Source organism: Balaenoptera borealis (genome assembly GCF_965194805.1).
Source record: "Balaenoptera borealis genome assembly, chromosome: 18".
Lineage (NCBI taxonomy): Eukaryota > Metazoa > Chordata > Mammalia > Artiodactyla > Balaenopteridae > Balaenoptera > Balaenoptera borealis.
Genome location: NC_138877.1, coordinates 7,684,108 through 7,708,481, shown reverse-complemented (window position 1 = coordinate 7,708,481; position 24,374 = coordinate 7,684,108). Strand labels below are relative to the sequence as shown.

Genomic DNA, 24,374 nt, shown 5'->3' with positions numbered 1-24,374 from the left:
AATCAGTAGAAGGAAGTACTTTGTGCAATATATTTTTGGAAGGGATTGCTTTCCTTGGGTATATTCTTGTGCAGCTTAGTGGAATATTGTTAATAGATGGAATAGTCAGGCACATAGTGTTATTGGGTCAGAGTTCCAAAAAATAACCCACTAAATATATGTTGCTAGTAGCTGAAATTCCTCCTGTAAGCATTGTTCTTCTACAGGTCTCTTTAAATTTCAGATCCTCTGAGAGGGAAAGGAAGATAGCATATTAAACCACAGAAGCACATGAGAATCATGACACTCTGTGTAGGATAAAGAAATATGTGGTGTCAAGTTTCTGCATCTCAAAAAAAAACTTTAAACATTTTTAGAATTTTTTTCTGTGTAAATTAGACAATTACTGTCATTTGTCTTTATATCTTGACCAGAAATATTCATATATCTGATAAGGGTCTAATATCTAAAATATACAAGGAACTCATATAACTCAACAGCAAAAAAACAAACAATCCAGTTTTAAAATGGGCAGGAGACCTGAACAGACATTTTTCCAAAGAAGGCACACAGATGGGCAACACGCACGAGAAAAGATGCTCAACATCATTAATCATCTGGGAAATGCAAATCAAAACCATAACAACATGTTACCTCACACCTGTTAGAATGACTGTTACCAAAAAGACAAGGAATAACAAGTGTTGGTGACGATGTGGAGAAAAGGAGGCCAATGTACATTCCCAGCCACAGTGGTGGGAATGTAAACTGGTGCGGCCACTTTGGAAAACAGTATGGCGATTCCTCAAAAAATGAAAAATAGAACTACTATATGGTCTAGCAATTCCGCTTCTAGGTATTTATCTGAAGAAAATGAAAACACTTAATTCGAAATGATATATGCACCCCTATGCCCATTGCAGCTTTATTTACAATAGCCAAGGTATGGAAACAACCTGAGTTTCCATCAGTGGATGAATGGATGATGAAATTGTGAGAGACACACACATACACAATGGAATATTACTCAGCCATTAAAAAAAGAGTGAAATCTTGCCATTTGCAACAACATGGATGGGCCTGGAGGGCAATTATGCAAAGTGAGATAAGTCAGAGAGAGAAAGATGAATACTGGATGATATCTCTTATATGTAGAATCTTAAAAAAAAAAAAAAAGCCAAGCTCATAGATAACAGAGAGCAGATTGGTGGTTGCACAAGGCGGGGGGAGGGGAGAGATGGGTAAATGTTTTTTTTTAGTTTGAATAAATTGAATGAAAATTATTTTAAAAAGAAAAATTATAGAATATTTTAACCCTGGCATTTTGACATTGAGGACATTTAACACAAAATACAATTTGACCCATGTAAAATTAGATTAGGTAGAAATTATCATGACAGAATAAAATGAATAAGGCTAAAGGGAAAAAAAAAGAAATATTCTATTAAACAATAATTTTGGGTGTGATGTATTCAAAGTAATCCATACGAAAGTGTTAACAGCTGACAACTTACTCTTTCTTCTGGAGAAGAGGGACCTGGGAGCCCTGGAGTCAGAAGGCAACAGAGACACCCCAGGGGGAGGGATGGGACGGGGGCCTGGGGAGAGTGAATGGGTTTCACTTCTCCTTACCCATTCCTGTTGTGCTGAGTCACTGACAGGCACTGGTTTTGTCAAATTCATATTCATCGTTGTGAACACTCAAAAAAAGGCAAGAAGAAAAGTGCTCTACTTACCTCCTTTCTCTTCTGTCCCTCGCTCGTCAGGCTATTTTAAACTAGTCTGTGTGTTGACAGCTACCATCTCCTGAAAACAGGAGCTTCAATAGGAAACAAACACCTGATACTAGAATTCTTGAGGAAGAGGATGATGAAATTCTCGAATCTTTCAAAATCAGAGCTTCAAATTCTGTATCTACAAGCTAGTGAAAATTACTAACCCCATACCTTGTCATGATACCAGTGTTCTCAAACCATTAGTTTAACAGAATCATATTCCATATTTTACTATAATGTAAGTTATACACTAAAATGAAATATTCTGTTATTCGTTCTACCTACCAGTTTGTCTTTTGATTTTCTTTGTACATTATCCTAGCTTTCATACTTATATAGCACCTTCTAATATCTGTTATTTTTCAAGTTTATACTGAGAATTTTGGGTAAAGTGAACTAAAGTTGTGTCTTCTGTAATGTTTATCAATTGGCTTCAAAAAAAACAGTAAAGTTATCAACATTACCCAAAAGTAAACACTGTTAATTTTTTTGTTGTTCTGTTTTTTTAAATGTTTGTTTTCCAGTTATTGAGGTATAATTTTTTGTTATGCTCTATATCAATATATTAATTCTTTTAAAAATCTTTGTTAAACCTATTGTTTCCAGCCTCAAATATATATTTTAAAAGGTACAAATATCGGTAATATTATAATATTTTCTGTTAATTACTGGTTATTAACATTTTCAACTGACATTTTTTAAACTAGGATTAGATTTTCCCCAACTCATTTGTTTTAATTCTTAAACTTCAGGACCATATTTTGGCACATTTTAGTGTTCTTTAAGAAGCAAAAACTAGTCTTAAGCAGCTCTTGCTATTTAATGAGAATAGCAAGAACAGTGATTGCGTGGGTAGTGACTGTTCCAATTATTAGGAAGCTCCAAGCGTCTTCTCTGATGTATTCTATCTGATTTGGAGCCGAATTTTAGAACAATGCACTAATACCTTAATTTTATGTTGAAATGCACCTAACAATTCCCTGGTTCTTTCCAGACTGGGAAGAAGAGCAGGTCAGCAGTCCAAATATTCTACGCCTTATTTATCAAGGACGATTTCTACATGGAAATGTCACATTAGGAGGTAATAGTTACCTTTGTAATGGGATTTAATGCCTGTCTCATGGCAGCATTATTCATTTGTTTGTTTAAATGCTAATGTCTGATTTTACTAAAAATATATAATTTCCAACTCTGTGAATTTTGCCTAATTTTTGATATGTCTACTTCTTTACATTTTGTATTTCATTTAATTTTAGCACTATGATTAAGTGTTTACTGCCTTGTAGAATAAACTCTAAGCTATTATAGATGGGAGTCCATACCTATATTTTATAAATGGAATTTAAGTGTACTTCTGGATAATATAATTTAGATGTAATATTTTTAAGTTAAAGCGAGACACACAAACTAGGAAAAGTTAGTTTATGGTAATGGATTTTCAAATAGAATACTGAAGGTATGTTTTCAGTTTGACTCTAACTGATGTAATTGCTAATCATGCAGGAATAAAGGTAAGTGAGTAACATTAGAGAAACAGTGTAGTGTAGTGACTGAAAGAGCAGATTTTAGAGCCAGATTGTCTAAGTTGTATCTTAGCTCCACTACCTGCTGGCTCTGTAACCTTGAGCAAGTTGCTTCACTACTTTCTGTCCTAGGTTCCTCATCGGTAAATTAGGATAGCCATGGTGCCTACCTCACAGGTTGGGAGGGTTGAATTAGTTTATATATTCAAGGCACATAGAACAGTGCTTGGCACATAGTAAACACTTTAATTGTTAGCTATTACTGCTCTTTATATGTGAATGGGGAAATGTAGCTCGATAGTGCCCCCTTCTGGGGGGACATTCTCTACCATCAGCGGGATTTGTTTTTATTTAAGTACAAGTATGTCAAATATATTATGAGAATTAGAAATTTGTAGGCAAAGGAAGTGATCTACTGTAATATATCTTTCTTTACATATAGTCATGACTTTTTTCCTCTAAACCTAATAATCGAAATGTTTAATCTGTTCTTCCTTAAAGGTAGAATATTTTCGTTCATTCATTCATTTATTCAGCATGTATTTATTTCTTATGTGCCAACACTGCTGAACAATTAAAGATACAGGGTTGAAAAAGAATCTCTTCCTTCAAGGTGCTCTGGTATTACATAGTAGAAACACATAAAATTCACTGTTAAAATACTATGTGACTTGGAGTAGATGAATGCAAATGATTATTATGACAATATCAAGTAGATGGAGTGTTTCAGTGTGTAATTTTACACACAGCCAAGTTTTGGAGGCAGTGATAACACTGGTCTAAAAAGTGCTGCTATCTCCTGAGAGGTATCTGCCGTTTAAAATGTAGCTTTTTTGGTTTGTAGTTATTGTTATTATTATTTCTTTATAGCTCTCTGTGTAGTTACATGGACCAATTCTTAATGTGTTGTCCATGGCTATATTTTACATTCATTAAGGATGGGACCATATTTTAGCTTTTTTTGATTGTCTGTGCCTCACATAAGCTCTTGTAGTGTTGATGGGTCAGTGTTGATTGAATTAATCTATTGACTCCACGAATGAGTCTTGAGACTCCATTTCCCTTTTGAGTATTGATCTACATGAGCAATTTCTTATCAACTTAATTCTTTAATTACCTCTCTGTTGTGGCCCCAAAGTTCCAACTTCATATTAAAGATAATAGAATTTGTGTTAAAATCAAACTATTGACTTTTTTTTGGAATTTGTTTTTGACCGATTAACAGATTGACTTATGTTATTACTGTCATTCTATGTTGCTGTTAATCTTTTCAAAACCAAACCATCTCTGGTCTTAGTGATTTAGACAAAGAGCATAGGAATATAACCTAGACCCTTTAAGTTGATCAGTAAATCTGGGTAATAACTTTGAACTATTTGTGGCTTTTTGGTCAGTGTTTTTCTTTGTCTCCCTGTATTCGTGAATGTGCATAGTGAGGAGGCGGCACACAGGGTCACGTAATTGAATGGCTAGTGTGGAGGAGGCCTAGGCTTGCTTTGCACGGCTTGAGACTTGCTCTGTATGTATAACCCTGTGGGCATCGGATACTTATTTTTAAATGCAGATTTCTGCATGCCCCCTCTCCCCCTCCCCGTCTCCCGAGCTACTACCGATTTGCCATCCCTGGTAATTTTTACGTAAAGGGTGAGAACCTCTGTCCTGGATACTGTACAGTGTCTCAGTAGAAAGCAGAAGCAGCACAGTGAAGGAGAGAAAGCATCTTGGCTCTTGTATCCCTCTTCCTTTACCTTCTCTTAGTATCAATATCTACAATTTCTAGTTAAAATTCAGATGGAGAAGAAAACTAAGTCCCCGTCAATCAAATTTGTAGCTTCAAACAGTAAGCCCCTCAGCAGCTTTCTAGGCCTGTCCAACATTTCTCCAGACTTACATCTCAGTTCACTTACCTGTTCTCTGAGATCTATTTTTCTTGCTGCTCAAAAAGATGATGGTCATGGTAATATTTATGGAATGCTTTTTTGTGCCAGGCCCTGAGGTAAGCACTTTCCTTGGATTGTTTCTTTTCATCAATACAGCGGTAGGGGGCAGGTGACGGAATTACTATCTCCAGTTTAGGTGGAGGAAGCTGAGGCGTAGGGAGGGGACAACAGAACTCTCACAACTCGCCTTACAGTCAGTAAGTAGCAGGGTGCACTTGTAACCCAGGTCTGGCGTACTGGGGTCAAGAAGGTGGTGTGAGAGTGGAACACAGCTTGGTATGTGGACATTTTAAATTCAGTCAGGCTTTCCCAATACATTTAGTGAAATGTTAATAATATAAAGTCCTGTTTGCATGTCAGTGTTAAATCAGGCCTAGGAGATTATCCAATAAAGGCCCTCCTTTTTTTTCAGCCTAGTGTGTATTTTGGGGCCATGATGCTTCATTTTAACTTCGGAAATTAAGAGAACAGACCAAGTAGTGGCTGGCTAGCTTTAAATAAGACGGAAACTCACCTTGACGACATGAACTATTAGGAATACTGAAGATAATTAGGGCTCTTTTTAGCCATCATCCTATAGAGCAGGTTTAACGAGCAAGCAGCAGGAGGGCCGTGCTTGCTGAGTGGTGAGCTGAGCCCGCCTTACGTTTGTGGTGAACAGAGTAGCTTGACATGTCAGAACTAAAACGTCACAGCTATGGGAACGACTCCAGGTGTTAGAGCTACCGGCTGCTTCTAATTTTATACACAGAGTGACAAAGGGATTTACCATATGACGCTTTTGTGTAAGCGGTTCGTGGATACATGGGTGCGTTATGTTAGTCTGTGTCTGAAATATTTCATGATACAAATTATTACTTACAAATGAGAAAAACCTTTTAAAGGCTTGATTAGAAAACAGTGATTACTAATAATGCCAAGACAGTGATTCTTTTAAAGTAACCTTTTTAAGAAAATTATTTTCTAATTGAAGAATATAAGGTTAAAAATAATAAAATTATTATATTATTATTATGTTTAAAATTATGTTTGTCATTTCTTCTATTTCTACATTATAGTGGCCTGTTTGGTGCAGGAATTTTATTATGTGACTAAACATAATTAGGTTTAGAAACAAATGTCTCTTAATCTAAACTTCCCCCTAATTTAGAAAAAGTATTCTTTAAAAATTTTTTGAAATTCCTTCTCTCCTTTAAAGATTATCCAATATTAACCAGTTATGCATTTTCTCTTGTCCCCTTCCTTAAACAACATGTATATATGTGTCAAGCTGATAGCCATAGCTAAATAATTTCTGAATTATAAAAATTGTTTCTGATAATATTAACCTAATTTCATTTTGTAAGAGATGCTCTATCTGGTAAGAAGTGCCATCTGTTGAGGAAGTCATACAGAAAGCAATCAATTTTTAAAATGGTTTCAGTTTTGGTTAGTGATTTCAACAGGTTGGTGTATATGTAACAAGTTGTCTTCTACTTTTCACATAGCATTAAAACTTCCTTTTGGCAAAACAACAGTGATGCATTTGGTGGCCAGAGAGACATTGCCAGAGCCAAACTCTCAAGGTAAGCCATGCACTAGAGAAGTTTCTCACTTGAGCCACAGAGACAGGCATTCAAAAATGGCTCAGTTTTTCTTGGAAATTCTGAGGGAAAGAAGTTTTCATAGTTTATGGTGACTAGTTCTTAGCAGTCAAACCAAATCAGTGTGTCCCTTGATTTTCCTCTGTGTTTATGTGTGTGAGTGTGTGTGTATCTTGGTTTGTGGTAGAGGAGAGGGAGGGGCCGGACTGTGGAATCTCTAGGGTGTATGGGTAGATAAGTGGGCGTATATGTTAGAAACCTCTGGGGGGCCTCTGTTTTGGGGGTGAAGACAGGTATCACCCCACCCCCTCAGCCATCTGGCCTAGACACTGCTTGCCCTGTGGAAGCCTTCTGCTTCCGGGAAGGCTTTCGGAGGACAGCGCAGGATGAGGTGGTCATGCCACCATCCATCCTGGAGCTGCGTCTCAGTGGAGAGGGAAAGGGACTTTGTGGATGATTGCTAAGACCTAACTAAGAACTAGTCACCAGAAACTCTATTCATAGTTTATGAATGGAGCTTGTTAGTAAGCAAATAACCAGACATTTTGGAAACAGGCTAAAATTAAAAGCGTATTTACTATAGCTTTTTAATTAAAAAAAATGCAAACATTAAACGGAAAAATCCTGTTTCTTATTACGCCCCTTTCCCCATGCATTTTTATAAACAAGGCTTCTCTTCTTTTTCCCTAGGTCAGAGGAATCGCGAAAAGACTGGAGAGAGTAATTGCTGTGTAATCCTGTAAACACTGTCTGCCAGGTGTGGTGTGATGTAGTCTTTGTCTTTCATGCTGCTGGGCCGGAGGAGACCCAGCGTCGCTTCAGAACCTTTAGGAAGGGTCTGCCTGTAAATACATGGACCTGAACTGTCACTTGAGCACTGTCATCTTTTCTCACGAAAGTAAAAAGAACCAAGAACATTTTTCACTATGATTTTTTATTTCTAGTATTTTTGTTTATGTTGAGCAGTTTTAAAATGTATTGATTTTTGAATGCAAGTCAATCTTGGGGGAAAAGTTAACAAGTTATCTTTCATAGCAGAAACGATTTTGCTGCCACAAAAATTTTCATCACCAGAACTAACAAAATCAAGTGTTCCAAATACAGTGTGCACTACAAAAGATTGACAGTTATTTTCTTCATCAGCAGAATTTATAACATGGTTCATGGTACCTAGAAGTATACTCATATATACAAATCCACACTAGAAGACACTCAGCAATGAATGAAGTTAATTACTGGGCCAACTTGAGAGTAAAAAATGGAAAAGAAACTAAAATGTTGGGTAAATTCTACCAAAGTCAGCCATGGCGGCTGCACTGGCACAGAATCCTACGCTGAGTGCAACTGTTCTCACTGCAACAAGTGAAAAAACAAAATGTGCCTCTTGTTGAAATTACTCAGCAGAGGGCTGATGAAACTAGTTGTTTTTCCTTTAACATGTGCAGTCTAGTCAGACAGTGACTGAGGGCTTGTTCACATAGCACAAGAGGGGTGAGAGCTCGCGTCCTAGCCTCAACGCGGGGGTAAATTCCAGTCACTTGTAGACCTCCGTGATTGCACAGAAATGTTAGAAAACCTCATTTATTCATCACTTTTGTGTATTTGAATATCAGCAAATTGAATTTTTCCATAATTATTGCTCATCTCTGTGTCCAGTGTCACAGTTACTCATTAGAGACCTCAGATGAATTCTTAAAATTAAAAAATTCTCCATAGGACTAATTTTGTTTCTTTATGTAGTTTGCATTGGATATTAGTGCTTGCAATCGTATTAAAATCAAAAGCTGATTTTCAAGGCACACTTGATTAGGGATGCCATTTTTTTGTTTTGTACCAATAATTTAAAAATTGATATGCTAAAAACAATTTGCACAGCACTAAAGCATGAGCTAGTTTCATCTAAACCTGTAAAAAATATAAAAGATTTTATATTTTTTCACTGGGAAGAAATTCTTCCTGGATGAAATTACAAATACATGTAGAATATATTTAATAAAAAACTTATAAAATACCTAACTATAGAACTTAAATATAGATTGGCATGTAGTATATAGAACAATGCTCCATATAAATAACTTTAGCCTTTATAAAAATGAAGTTGCAGGCTGACGTTATGTTCTGTACTGAAATGAGTGTCCACGGCCCTTACAAATAGTAAGTGTAAATCGTTTCAAACGGTCAGCTTTGTTTAAAGGTAATCAGGTTATTTTATTCATTGTTAATGCTTTGACGAAAAGGCTTTATATGCAGTAGATCTACGAAAATATTGTTCATACTGATCAGAATTAAATTTGTATAGAGCAGAGTTTTAAAATGAATGTAAATAGCACTAAACATTTTCCTTCTGCAACCTGTACTTATAGATTCTTTCTGTAAACTGAATAAAAAAAAATATTGTAGTGCATTTTGGTGGTAATTTTAAAGGTCTTGATTAGGTTGATAATTGTTTAAGCACTGTCTCATCCATGTTAAAATTGTTCAGTTTTTATTTCTGAATCTTTTAAAAATTTGTTTAATATTCCACTGTTAGGTTTGGGAGGAATCCCAGTGTATCTCTGATATTTAACCTGGTTAATTTGTGCACAGTCACGACAATGGGTAGAACTATGTATAGGCCCTGTTATCACTAAGATGTTCTATTCAAGACATGTTGGATATTTATACGCTTTGTTGACTAGCTCACATGTGAATTCTCTTAGTGTGGACTAAAGAAGAATCTGGTAGTTACTTAATTGGGCAATTAAGCCATTTATGGCTGTATTCTTTCCTAATACAAACTACTGGTAATTATTTTTAATACCTATTTTAATTCTAATTATTCTTCTGTTTCTCCGAAGTTAAAGACTACATTTAATTGTGATTGAAATTTTATGATGGTTAACCGTATTCTCTATTGGTTTTTAATATATTTTTCTGTGTGTTCCCACATTACAAATTTCCCTTCACAAGACCTCAATTTAGAGTTTGCAAAATGGATAAAGTGGTTCGTCAGTAGAGAATTGCGTCACTCAGCACCTGACATCATTGCTGTGCAAGATGAAAAGAAGAACTTGAAAACTGCAGTAAAATTATATACAGGAAACACCAAAAATTTAGATGCCTTAATAGTGTATACGTGAAAATACTCAACCATCCCTTTGAAAATAGTTCCTTGGACTGCCTGCCGGTTAAACTTGATCGATCATACCCCATTGAAGGTCCCTCTGCCACAAACAGCTTGCTTGCTGAAAGGCGAGAGCCGCAGCGGTCCAGTCCTGTAAATAAAACCTGAGCTACAGGCCTGTGACCCTGCCCAGCACTTGCTAGTTAACTCATGTCTTTTACCTAAATTGTCCTAGACTTGAAGTATTCTGGAAAAGGCAAAGCTTTTCTTCTTTATTAAAACCTCAGCATGTCTCCTTGATCGGACTTATTTGGTTCCTCTTCAAGATAAGTTGTATCTTGTCATGAGAAATATAGTATTTAACATCATCATTCACATTACATGAGGTTTTTCTCATAACAAACATCTATCCTTAGTTTTATGTCATTTTGACCAATGTTACAATAATTTCTGTTACCTGACTGTGGTGAACAATGTTTAATGTGAAAAGAAATTAAAACTTTCTTCATCTGTTGTAGAATATTTCCCTTCTTTTAAATGACTTCATAATTTTGGTGTAGAAATATTCTTTGTCTCTACTATTTTTCTCTTTTTTCCTTCCATTTATTTTATTACATTCTTCAGTAAAATCAGCATTATGTCAGCCTTTTTTTCTTCTATATTACCGAAATCAAAGAGAAGTGATCAACCAAAATTTTGTGTGCCTTCACACCATCCTTACTGGTAACTGTTGCAGGCATTTCTTTTATTTTTTTCCCATTACTATTTTGTAATATAGCCACTGGTTAGCCAAACAGAGTGACTGGGGGTGGGAGGAGGGCTTGAAGAAGGGTGTGCAACCTGTACCTTGTGGTTGAAACAAAACTGCAGGTCGCTGGCCGTCTCCTAGGCACGGTTTCCCTGACCTGGCAGAGTGGGCTTCTCGGACGTGGGCAGCAGGCGGTTGGCTGCGGCTCCCCGCAGCGGAACCCCGCCGAGCGCTTGGTGCGCTTTCTTCGGAAGAATACAGCATGTGTGAAGCCCTTTCACAGACCGGGGGGCGGGGCGGGGACTGGCTTCCGAAAGAGTCCGTGGACAAAAGTAAATAGACGTCCAAGTCTCGGCAAAGTTTAAGCCAGTACTAGAATATGAAAACATGTTTCATTTATTAAGTTATTTTGTGGCTCTTGACAGTGACATCAAATGTCCTTCAATATTTTTTTATTCTGCCTCTTTTTCAAAACGCCAACTTTCAAGAAATATACAGTAGGCATGGTAAATCAATACTTGGGAAAGGGGGATGTCAATCTCTCCTTTGATTCAACCAATAAAGAAAGGAATTGTGGGACTTCCCTGGTGATCCAGTGGTTAAGACTGCGCTTGGGTAAACAAACATATATTTCTTAGCGTGGCTCTGGAAGTGATTTGTTTTAAAAACAAGAGTCTGAGGCAGAGACTCTTAACTGATTCTCGAGTGTAGTTATTACACATTCAGACATTGTTCAGTATCTGATTTTTATTTTCTACAGACATTTTTCAAGCCTTATTTTGGTGTAAGGGGAGTGTACGTTGTAGTAGAAGACACTTTGCTCCTTTTAAATAACATAAGGAGGGAAGAGGATCTAGAGGGGAATAGTGCCTGACCACGAGCGGAGCTGGAACCTCAAGGTTTTAATCGGTGCTGCTTTTTAGACTCTCCATATGTTCCATGTGATAATAAAAGAGGGGGATTTATTCCGTTCTCAATTGTCTGCTGGCTAAGATGGCTTTTCCGGCATTCTGGCGCCTGGCCCCTCTCACGGTCCCCTTCTTCATCACGAGGTTTTCTCTCCGGGGGCGTTGCTTAACTGAGTTCCACTAATTAGCATGCGACCTTCCACCAGTGTTTCTCAAGCGTTTTTAAAAATTTGCTTAACACATCTCCATTTTGACTTGACACTGCCATTCAGTCCTCAGATTGCAGGATACCATGCACGAGAACAGCAGGGCTTTGGAATCAGGCCTGGCTTCGAGGTCCAGTTACTCAGTCTTTGGGCTTCCGTTTTTTCATATATAGAGTAAGGATAATACCTATTTTGTAGGGTTGTAAGGATTATTTTAAAATAAACATTTTTAGCACTGACTGGCCCAAGAACTCATCTGACCATCCATCAGAGCTGTCGGAGGGCCTTATGTCGGAAATGGAGGACCCAGCACCCACGTGCGATCGGGACATCATGAAGAAGTGGCTTACGAAAAGGAGAGAAAAAATAGGAAGACTCTGCGTGCAGATCTCTCACAAGTAAATCACTATGTAGTCACAAATTATCCTGATGAGGAAGGAAAAAAGACATTGAAGAGATCATTGTGGCCACAAGTCAGCTCTCCCATCTCATAATTTAAACAGCATGATTAGAACTGGGTGTTTGGCTATGTAAATCAAGGAGAAATCTAGTTAAGTGTCAGACAGCTCTGAGAATGATGTTAGAAAGGTCTGGAATGAGCTGGCGTTGAATGGAAATAGAAAGTACACGATTGCTGTGTTCAAAACAAAAAACACATGGCAGGGATACACTGCTGGGTCCCAACCCCGGCTGCACGCCGGAACCACCTGGGGAGTTTTCATTATTTTACTTTTTTACTTTTTCCTATTGACGCCTGGGTTGCTCACATCAGCTGAACTAAATCGGAACACTCGTGGCTCGGAATGATCTCCTTAATTCTTGCCGATGACCAAAACCAGAACCACTTAAATACCGAGAACACAATATAGTGGAAAGACTGCAGTAAGTGGAGTTGAAGTAGAAATGGATACCGGGCGAGAGGATGGAGACGGGAAAGAAGGGCCCCGGCCGCTTTGGGTTCAAGTCGCCAGAGCCGGATGACAGATGACGCGCTGGGCCGGATTCTAGGAGACCTTGCGCACGCCGAGTAGTACTGCCCCCGCGCCCCTCCGGCCGCATCGCCCTAGACCCCCTCCTCCCTGCGCGCCTTTGCGCATGCTCACCACCACCACCCGCTCCCAGACCACGAGGCCAGACCCCCCGCGTCCCAGCCGCGATACCCACGTGGCGCTGGGATGTCCATTTTTCTGTTCCCATTTCCTACCCACCCCCGTGTCCCCCTCCCCCACCCCAATCACTCCAAGAAACCCTTTCACTGCGCCCTCTGGAGCTCAGGGTCCAGCAGAAACCTTCCAGACTGCCTCAACCTCTTTTCTGGAAGTTCCTTTCATTTTCTTGCTCTGATCTCTAACCCCCCGCCCACCCCCCCAAGGGTCCCTCCCCCGCTGCAATCCTGGAAGCATTACGTTTTCAAAAGCTGTCACTTATTGAGGCTTACTTGGTGACAAGCACTGTGCTGGTCTTGGCAGAGGTCCGTTTTACAGGTGACAGAACAGGCCCGGAGAAGCACAGTTTATTTTTTGAACATAGACGTTTCCATTTTCCCAGGCAGACACTATGCTTGAAAATATTCTTTGTTCAGTTTTTTCTTCTTCTGCTCATTGTAGAACATCTCGTAATTATAGAAAAGTTGAGGAAAAAGAAACTAATCTCATCACCTAGAATCAACTGCAGGCAGACCTCGAAGATACGGTGGGTTTGGTTCCAGACCAACACAATAAAGTGAATATCACGGTAAAGTGAGTCACACGAATTTCGGGGTTTCCCAGTGCATATAAGAGTTACGATTACACTACACTGTAGTCTGTTAAGTGTGCAAGAGCATTATGTCTAAAAAACAAAAATGTACATACCTTAATTAAAAAATACTTTATTGCTTAAAAGTGCTATCCATCATCCAAGCCTTCAGGGAGTCATAGTAGTAACATCAAGGGTCACTGATCACAGATCATCATAACAAATATAATAATAATGAAAATGTTTGAAATATTGAGAGAATTACCAAAATGTAGCACAGAGGCACGAGGGGAGCCAATGCTGTCGGAAAAATGGCGCCGACAGACCTGCTTGAGGCAGGGTTGCCACGAACCTTCGATTTGTTTAAAAAAGCGACATCTGCGAAGCGCAATAAAGCAAGGTCTGCCCTGATATCTTGGTGAATTTCTTCCAGTCCTCTTTATTAATATGTATATATTAAAATAAAAACAAAAGTATACTGTATACAGAGTTTATATATTATTTTTCATCTTTAGCATATCATAAGCATATCCCCAGAATATTAAACCTCCTTTGAAAACCTTCATTTACAGCTAATACTCCATTTTATAAGCATGTCACGTATGCATTTAATAAATGTTTAATGTTAAAACGACAGTGGCATAGCACCGCCGCACCCTCACCAGAATGGCTAAGATTAAAAAGGATTGGAAATACCAAGTGTTGACAAGGATGTGAAGCTTTATTGTTTAAAGAAATTTTAAAATGACTTTTGAAAACGCTTTTACACTTAACCACATATTTATTACTAGTTCCAAAATTCTACATTGTGTAGATCTGACCTTCCAGCTGGTACCATTTTCCTCTAGTCCTTTGTCTCTTTCAGAGATCCTTCCTTGCGACAGTTTTTAAAAGTTGGTGCTGTCCTGTTGGTGTCAACATTTTTTAGTCACGAAATGGAATCCAAATAATCACAGTCCCTGGAATATGTGATCTGACCAGAGGAGGGAGTTGGGTTTTAAAGCTGATTTTAGCCTCCGCGTGGCCCACTATGTTGAAAGGCTGCCAGAGGGCAAGTCCCATCCGAACTTCATTATCAGAACAAGAGAGCTCTGCGCAGGGACAGTAACATTGGATCCAGTGTCATCAGGTCACGGTGGAGGCGGTGTCCAGTGCTGGGCTCGACCCTTCATGGTTCATTAACACACCTGAGTGTGTTCAAAGGTGACCAACCAGGGTAACGAAAGACCTAGAAATGACATCATGGGTGAAACACGAGTGAGCTGTTAAACCCCCAAAGAAGAAGAAGGAACAGATAACTGTCTTCACATATTTGAAGGACTGCAGTGTAGAAAAGGCATGATACCTCGTGTGAGTTGCTGCAGTGGTCAGAACAGAACGCGTGGGTAGAAATTGCAAGTAGGCAGATTTTGATTCCGTTTGGCTCCGAACTGTGCAAAAAATGGAAGCAGCTCTTTGTGAGTGGTGAGACTGCCATTACAGGAAGTGTTCAAGCAGAGGCTGTCAGAAGGCACAAAGGCCCTGCCGTGTGGGGAGGTTGCAGAGGAGAGTCGTGCATTGGGTGCAGGATGAATTAGTTCACATAAGTGCCCAAATCTGACTCCATCCCTCCTGAATTACTCTGTTCCTTTCTGCCCTTCTTCCCTGAGTCACTGTTATTCTCCTGCCCCCACAAACCCCTAGTTCATTTTAAGGCACCCACCCCTCCCATCTTGCCTCCAGTGTGTCCTTTCTTACCGGTGAGGATGATCTAGGGACCGCTACATAATTACTAAGAATCCCTTACATCCTCAATTTCTCCAAAGAGCTACCTCCACGTTTTAGCTGAAATTTGACCATCCCTTGGTATATATTTCTGAGCCAAGTTTCCCTAGAGAGTAAAGACTGAGGCAAAGGTAACATGCTAAGGCTTTACTGGTTGCCTCCATCCCAGGACAATAGGAATGAGAAGAAAAAGGAAATTAGGTGGGAAAAGAGGGAAAGATGTTATCAAACTGGCCACAGCTTCCAAACAGAGCACGACCAGCCTCCCCACCCCTTCCGCCTCACTGATCACCATGCCCCCTGCACCTGGACCTTTGGCCTTTGCATGTCCCCGGGCATTGGGGAACTTCTTCTGGATGCTCTTCTGCCCTTTCTTCCCGCCCCTATGTCTCCCGTTCTTTACCTACCAAGCAGTTGGTACATGGAAGGCAAAGACACCATCCCACATTTAGGGGTCTATTATTATTTGGGTCACTTCCAAGCTGTGTGATTTCAACTCCGTTTCTCAGATCCCTTACCTATCCAAAGGAAAGAGAACGCCAATCCCGCTTCTAAGAATGATTTAGTGACAAATGAAAAACTATATGAGGAAATGCCTTACACATATTTCATGTATATAAAGACTTGAAGTTACTTGAATGGACAGTAGAGTAACGGTTTTCCACTGCAAAGACATCAAGGACAACATGACATCTAAGGCTCTGGATCTGTGTGAGTTCCTAGGGCTGTTGGAACAAACGACCAGCAACTTGGTGGCTCAAAACAATGCATCTTTATTATCTCACAGCTCAGAAGTCTGAAATGGGTCACACTGGACCAAAATCTAGGTGTTAGTAAGGCTGCATTTCCTTCTGGAGGCTCTAAGGGAGAATCTGTTTTCCTGCCTGTCCCACCTTCTGGGCGCTGCCCGCATTCCTTGGCTTGTGGCCTCTTCCTCCATCTTCAGAGACAGCAATGGCAGGTTGAGTCCTTCCCACATTGCCTCACTCTGGCCTACTTATCTGTTCCGCTTTTAAGGACTTGTGGGATTCCATGTGATTACAGATAATATAGAATAATCCCCCTATATGTTAAGGTCAGCTGATTAGCAATCTTAGGTCCATCAACAGCTTTAATTCCTCTTTGCCATGTGATGGAAAGTGGAACTCACGGGTTCCGTGGATTTGGGTGTAGACATTTTGGGGTGGGCGCAGGGGACTATTATTCTGCCTACCACCAGACCCAACCGTGCACCCGTGACGATGATGAAAGTAAAAGCAGACTCCAAACCTTCTGGTTGCTTCTCAGAAGATAGCAGGATATTGTAGAAAGAACTTGAATTAGATGCATACCTACTTTGAACACTGGCTCCACGACCAACTAGCCAGGCAGACTTGGGTGACTCCTCCCACCTCCGGAGGAGGAGGAGGAGGTCTACGTCGCCGGCTCGCAGGAGACCAAGTGGTCCAGCGCACCCAGGATGCTCAGCACTTGCTCCGTGAGGCAGTGCTCTGCCCACAGCCTCCCGAGGTCCAGGGACCTTTTCACAAAGAACTAGCTCCCGGAGAGCAGCATTTTTCTCATTGATCTCCCCCATAATCTTCAAACTCATGTGTTTTATTCACATACGTCTCGCTTAGTACAGCCCACAAATATTCCTTATGCTTTATGTGTGTTTCCCTGTTTTATCTCCCAACGCACTTGTTTCTTTGAATCATAGCTCCCAAGGATCTGACATCGTCCGAGATCCTACCTCATTATTTCTCACTTGTTTAGTTTTTGATTTTTGTTCTCCTCTTTCCCTACCAGCTTTGAACTCTGATAGGTTTGCATATTAGAACATCTGTGGGCTTCTTACGTTCTCTGATATCAGCGGTCCAGCTGTGTTACCAGAATATGGTGCAGCCCTGGCCCATAAATCCCTTTCCACGGAGTGCTGAGGGTGACCTGTGTTCTCAGCGCTAGGTGAACCACTAGGGACGCTGAGTCACCTGCTCTCAAGAAGCCCATTAAGTCTAGCGGAGGAAGAAGACAAGCAGAACTTTGGAGCCAGCAATTGTGATACAACCTAACAAACCGATGTGTACGCACAAGATGTCATGAGAACACAACGGACAGATACCCAACCCCAAATAGGGGAATCAAAACTGGCTTTGGGGAGAAATAATGTCCAAGTGGAATCCATAAAAATGAGAAGGATTTGTACATCAGTGTTCATAGCAGCATTATTCACAGTACCCGAAAGGTGGCAACTACCCAAACAGATGAACAGAAAAGCAAAATGTGGTATCGTCACACAATGGAATATTATTCAACTTTAAAAAGGTTGGAAATTCTGACACATGCTACAACACGGATGAGCCTTGAAGACACTATTTCTAAGTGAAATAAGAGGCCACAAGAGGACAAATATTGTATGATTCCACTTATACGGAGTACCTTGAATAGGCAAATTCATAGAGATGGAAAGTAGAACAGAAGTGACCAGGGGCTGGGGGAAGGCAGGGATGGGGAGACGGGGACAGAGTTTCAGTTTGGGAAGATGAAAAGAGTTCTGGAGACGGACAGTGGGGATGGCTGCTCAACATCATGAATGTACTTAATGCCCCGACTTGTACGCTTAAGAATGGTTAAAATGGTAAATTCTATGTTACATATATTTTACCACAGTAAAAAAAAAATAAAATTTTTTTTTCAAAAAACATGAGTAGGCCTTACCCAGGAAAAGGAGCCTGGCAGAGCTTCAGAGAAAAAGGGCAGAGGGTGATGCGAGCAGAGCAAACAGAAATGCAAAGGCCCAGAAATGAGAGCAGGCAAACTGGCCAGGAAATTGTGAGTAGCTCGGTGTGGCTGGAGCATGGAGGACTTGACTTTGACAGGGAGGGAATGAGAAAGTTGAGGCTTGAAAAGCGAGCCGGGACCACGACACAAGGAAGCTCAGAAGCCCCGCCCGTAACTCGGAAATCTGGACTTTTCCTGCAGGTGGGGCTGCACCACTGAGTGTCATGCACATTCACACACCCCCCAGAAGGGACTTGGCGATTTCCCTCCAATCTTTCTACTGTAATAAATCATATAATAAAATAAAATACACTGTTTCTGTATTTTAAAAAATGCTTATTATAAAGAATTCAGAGTCTTAAACATGAAGAGATGAAAAGCGTTTTCACTTTAGTTTTACCCCAAGCCCATCACGCACAAATAAGAACATGATCTGAATATTCTCTGTTCATATTGACAGCAGAGACGGTTCGTGAGCAAAACTGCTTTATAAACTTGGGGTCATATAATAGAAGCTGTTTTGAATTTTAGTTGCATTCAACAAAAGACATTGAAATGAAACTCAAAGAATCACAGTCACATAAAAGTTTCTTCACCACCAGAGGGTTGTTTCCTAAATATCCCTCTAGGATTAAAGAATGAGTGATTATGAAGAAAAAAGAAGGGGTTATTATTTATCTTTAGTACTTTATGTTTCAGTTTCAGACAATACTAATTGATTCCTTTCTCTGAAAGATGAAAGAGGTATTACTTCTTCCATCTGACCCCCTCTGAATTTTGTAAGTTATATGATTATTTTAATACTTTCCATATTTCTAACACATACACTGCTCTCTAATTATGTGGTATGATAATTATTCAGCTTTAACTCTACATTTAAATGGATTCCATATTCACTTACCAGCCTTTCATCAAAGCTTCCCTACTCCTGATGGTTTTTAAATCATGAGTCATCTATCGGTGGGTAAGTTTTTGTTGTAAAATATATTTTTAAGAAGATTCACAGCACTGCCTAAAGATGTCTGCCTGTTACCTTTACGTTTGAATGGCACCTTGATGGGGTGGAATGATCTTAGGCTGCACGTTCTTTCAGAACTTGGTAGACATCACTCCAATGTTCTCAGGCTCTGACTGTTGTGAACAATTCTGAGGCCAGTCAAATTTGTCTCTTTTGTAGTTGATTTGTGTTTTTCTGGATGCCTGGAGATTTCTTTGTTTAAGCCTCCAGTTCAACAGCTTCTCCAGGCTATGCCTTGGCAAAGAGCTCTCAGTGTCAAAATCTCCAAGAATGTGGAACGTGCTTTTAACCTGCAGATTCAGTTCTGCCTGGGAAATTTTTCATATGTGTCTCTGAGGACATCTTCTGGTCCTCTTGTCAATCCTCTGCTTCAGGGACACCAATTGTGCTTCTATTGGATTCTCACCATTCACGGGCTGGATCTGTTATCTTCTCTGCTTTAACATTGGTGTCTTTTCCGTGTGCAGTCACTCAGATGAACTCCATCTTTCTTCTGATGTCAGCACTTTGATTCTCAGCTGGGTCCAGTCCTTTGCTTTTTAAAACATTTATACTTTGGTTCTCTAAGTATGATGTTCTGGAGTTTGTGGAAATAGGTGGTGGGGGAGGGGGGAAGGGGATGGAAGGAAAAGAAAGAAAACTCAGCTGCGGGGTGTGCAGGCTCTGTTGGAGAAGCTTCTCCTGCTCTCTGCCGATGTGTCACTGAGCGTCTGGAGCTGGTGTCCACCCCGCCCGGCTGAGGGTGTTGTTCATTCCCACTCGGGGCGACCCTCAGGGTCGGATTATTCTCCCAACTCAGGCACCGTCCTAGACCCTCACTTCTGCCAGAGAATCAGCTCTATTTTTCACTTTCTCCCATTCCTCCACCCCTCCGTCTCTCCCCCCACCCACTCTTTGTAAAGTGCTTTTCTAGTTGCCGGTCACAAAGAGGGAAAAATAGCAAAATCTGTTGTCTCATTGTTTTAAATAGTTATTTAATCACCTGCCTTTTGATGATCATTTACTATCTTGACTTGTCTTTCTCGCTCACCTGAGGTTCATTCATTGGGCATCTACTGTAAGCCATGCATTGGGTGACAAGTGAGACAAGTTCAAGGACAAGTGAGCCAGTCTCTGCTCACAGAGTTTGTGTTTCATTTTGTTACCTGTCTCATCAGTCACTGAACAGTCTCAATTTACTGTTAGTTATTATTTTCTTCCTCTCTGCTCCTGCTGTCCCTGCTCCAGGCCTTCATTATCTCTGAGATTATTAGCAGATCACAGCAACTGTCTCCTACATCTTCTTTTTTACCTAAGACTTCCTGGTGACAAATCTAGTTGGAATAATGTTTTTAGATAAATCTTTCCAAAATCACTTTTTTCACTTCATGCACTTACCCCTTCACCCCTCCTCTCGCTTTCCTCTGCGATGTAACTGTCTCCCTGGGTCCTCTAATTCCAGATCCAGAGCACATCTGTCTCCCCTGGGGCTTCTCTGACCCCGTGTCCCCACTGGTCCTCTTCATGGGACAGAGAAGCCCAGCCCCGAGGGTCAGAGTAGGCTTAGGGCCTCAGCTCTCCCATCCAACGGCAATCCCGGATGGACTTGTCCTCAGTTTCCTTTGCCATAAAATGTGGAGGTTGGACCATGTGATCACCACCTTGTCCTCCAATTCAAAAGTTATCAAGACTCTAAAACTCAAAGAAAAGCTACTTCCCAAGCCAAGAGAGCTGAGCTGCTCTCAAAAACATTTGAGTTCAAATCCTGTGGCCTCTTTGCTTCCTGACACCTTTCCCCCAAGGTTGGCCATGCACGTGTGGACTGTTCATTTTAACTGCTGGAAAGAAATCCCTGCAGCTGGTCCCGACAGGCAACGTTCACCAGCTGCACGGGAGCAATGCTCTTGGCTGCGGTTGACCTCTCCACGGCGGGCTCGCAGCTCCTGTCAAATCTGGACGAAGATTACCAAAGAGAAGGGTCTACCTGGCTGAAGCCGTGCTGTGGGAAGAGAGCAGCCGTGTGGCAGGCATTCTCGCTCAGTGCGAGTGTCAGCAGTTTCCTGGTGGCCTGTGGAATACTGGTGGTGACTCTCCTGACTCTGGAACTTCTAATAGATATAAAGCTTCAGAAAAGAAAAGAAAAAAGAAGAAATCCCTGCAGCTGGCAGGGCCAGGCCCTGAGGGATGGGGAGCAGAATTCTTTTTCAAGAAGGCGAGTCCCCCTTAGAGCGTGGGCCCTGTTTCATGGACAAAGTACACAGCTTGCCTATGTTCCGTTACCCGACCTGTCTGCCGAGGCCTCAGGCTGCAGCGCAGGCCCGATGGGTGAGGGTCCACGACAGGGTCTCCGTACACGTTCCCACGGAGGCTGACGACCGGCCCCGAGAACAGAGCGGTCCCCACGCTGGGCCACATCGCAGGCTCCGGAGTCAGCGCCAGGGGGTGTCTGCTCATTGAGCCTGGGGAGATGGACCAGGCAGAACCCTTAGGCCAGGGTGACATCACACATGGCCCTCCTTCAGTTAAACAGGCCGCTCTGGCTCCCAGGTCCTGTCCCAGGCAGGTGTGCAGCCGTCCCAGGGCACGGGAAGGCTGGGGACCCTCAGCTGCTTTACGCCCATCGGTCCCAGCTGTTCTCAGCGTCCCCTGCATCCAAGGGCGACATCCCATTGAACCAGCCGCAGGGAGCCTTCCTGGAGCTCCACTGTGCTCTCACTTTTAATCAACGGTGGATGTCAAAAATGGCCAGTTAGAAACTACTTCTGCCTGTTTCTTTGTATGTGCCTTACACATGCACCCCAGAGGCCATAGGTGCTACTTTAAAAAAGAAACAAAGCACAGAAGCAGATTGTCTTTGGGTCGGGAATGACTCCAGACTTACCCTATTTCCATCTTCTTGACTTCTTCAAGCACTGGTTCCATCTTTTGTACACACACACACACACACCCTTGGGCCCAGCCTCACGGGGCTTGGAGACCCAGCACTGGCCTGTTCCTTCTGACTCTGGCCTGGCATCTCCTTGGTGTCCAGGTGTCCAGGCCCTGCTTCTAGTAAATGCCACTCACCTCACAACATTGCCCACAGCTGAACCCACACCAGCAAGGCCCCGCTTTCCAAGGGGGAGATTAGACAGTTCCTGAATGGTGGAAGGCCTTAGACATCATTACACTGACCCCATAATGACAAAAGATCTTCTTTTTTTTAACATCTTTATTGGAGTAGAATTGCTTTACAATGGTGTGTTAGTTTCTGCTGTATAACAAAGTGAATCAGCTATACGTATACATATATTCCCCCATATCCCCTCCCTCTTGCATCTCCCTCCCACCCTCCCTATCCCACCCCTCTAGGTGGTCACAAAGCACCGAGCTGATCTCCCTGTGCTATGCAGCTGTTTCCCACTAGCTATCTATTTTACATTTGGCAGTGTATATATGTCCATGCCACTCTCTCACTTCATCCCGGCTTACCCTTCCCCCTCCCCATGTCCTCAAGTCCATCCTCTACATCTGCGTCTTTATTCCTGTCCTGCCCCTAGGTTCTTCAGAACCTTTTTTTTTTTTTTTTTTTTTTGACAAAAGATCTTTGTAGCAAATTTCTCAAAAAGTTTCTTCATCTTGATGAATTGCTTTGACCTATTTATCGGACGAGAGCTCGGCAACATGTTCCTTGGTTGTCTGAAAACTCTTAGCTCTGTTTTACACCTACTCATAGCCCTTTATAACCCTTAGCCTTCTTTTCTGTTTACTGTCTACACAGCTGCCCAGCCTTGACGTAACCTCTGTTGGTAACGTGGAAAAACACAAGCCCAAGAGTCAGACAGATGTGCTTTTAATCCCAGCCCCCCATAAACCAGTCTAATGGGTGTGGGCACATCGTTTAACTCCTCTGACATCCATTGCTCCAGGTGAAATAGAGGTACAATCCCCGGTGTCCCAGTGGCTTGATCAGTGTTGAGATTTAATGAGCTAATATCTGCCCAGAACTCACACATGTAAGTGCTCAAAAGATGTGAACCCCCTTTCCTTTTCCTTTTTTTTTTTTTTTTTTTTAACCGACCCATCCCAGCTGTTTTTTTGCTTCTGGGTGCATTGGGAGGCAAGGCACCCATACTGAACAAAGAAATAAGCATGAAGATTGCAGCTTCGTGGATCCTGGCCCCCAGCTGCTAGGACACCTGAATTTTAAGCAACAGGACACTCAGAACCTAGCACTTGACAGGAGAGGGTATGTGCGTGAGCTGCCAATGCAAATTGGTTCTCTCAGTTCCCCAAAACTGCTGTGGGGATCCCCAAAACCAGCTCCCAAGTAAGAAATGTAGCTGTAGCTGTAAATAGTCGAGAATGGTCTCCAAGATCGTAAACAAATGTGAAAGCCAGAAACACAACATCACCGTACAATTTGTGCCTGGCCCAGGGACAGCTGCTGAGCTGGTTAAAATATGTGCCTGCAAATAAGTTTGTGCTGGTGAGCTTGGGTCGTAAAGCTCTTCTCACGTGAGCCCTTATTTTGGGTGTGCGTTACTCTAGGCAAATGACAGCCTCAGCAGCACTCAAAGAATATTTGATTCGTCGGAGAGAGACTGAGGCACCCTGTGCAGTGCAAGAAACAGGCCTCCTGCCCGTCACTGACGAGCCCGTGCGGCCTTGTCAGGAGGGGAGAGCACAAAAGGGACAAGAAACCAAAGAGAAGCAAATCAACAAGTATTTATAGGAAGGGGACCCGCATGGCCCAGCGATGCCTATTGTCTGGGTACACTTTTTTTTCTTCTTTTTTTTTTTCTTTTTTAAAATGAATTGACATGTTTTTATTTATTTATTTATTTATTTATTTATTTTTGGCTGTGTTGGGTCTTCGTTTCTGTGCGAGGGCTTTCTCTAGTTGCGGCAAGTGGGGGCCACTCTTCATCGCGGTGCGCGGGCCTCTCACCATCGCGGCCTCTCCTGTTGCGGAGCACAGGCTCCAGACACGCAGGCTCAGCAGTTGTGGCTCACGGGCCTAGTTGCTCCGTGGCATGTGGGATCTTCCCAGACCAGGGTTCGAACCCGTGTGCCCTGCATTAGCAGGCAGATTCTCAACCACTGCGCCACCAGGGAAGCCCTCTTTTCTTCTTTTTAAAAAAACGTTATTGAAGTATAGTTGATTTACAATGCTGTGTTAACTTATGCTGTACTGGGTACACTATTTTTTTTTTGGCTTGGCATGCAGGATCCTAGTTCCCGGGCCGGGGATTGAACCCACACCCTAGGCAGTGAAAGCTCCGAGTCCTAACCACTGGACTGCCAGGGAATTCCCCTGGGTACACTTTTAATAAGGCTCCTTTTCACTGTGTTTATTGATACTCACTTTA

General features: G+C 41.6%; 1 protein-coding gene and 1 long non-coding RNA gene across 6 annotated transcripts in view; one reads left to right on the top strand and one right to left on the bottom strand.

The window, feature by feature from the left end:
- UBL3 (ubiquitin like 3) overlaps nt 1-10,423 on the top strand; it is a 69,893-nt gene extending 59,470 nt beyond the window's left edge. For both annotated transcript variants that reach the window (XM_082365145.1, XM_082365144.1), the window contains 3 exons: nt 2,749-2,835; nt 6,705-6,782; nt 7,491-10,423. In XM_082365145.1, the coding sequence (XP_082221271.1) occupies nt 2,749-2,835; nt 6,705-6,782; nt 7,491-7,543 (218 nt within the window). In that variant the 3' untranslated portion in view covers nt 7,544-10,423. The remainder of the gene's footprint in view (nt 1-2,748; nt 2,836-6,704; nt 6,783-7,490) is intronic.
- Nucleotides 1-24,374, bottom strand: part of LOC309615469 — a 270,174-nt gene that overhangs the window by 169,852 nt on the left and 75,948 nt on the right. The window lies entirely within an intron of this gene.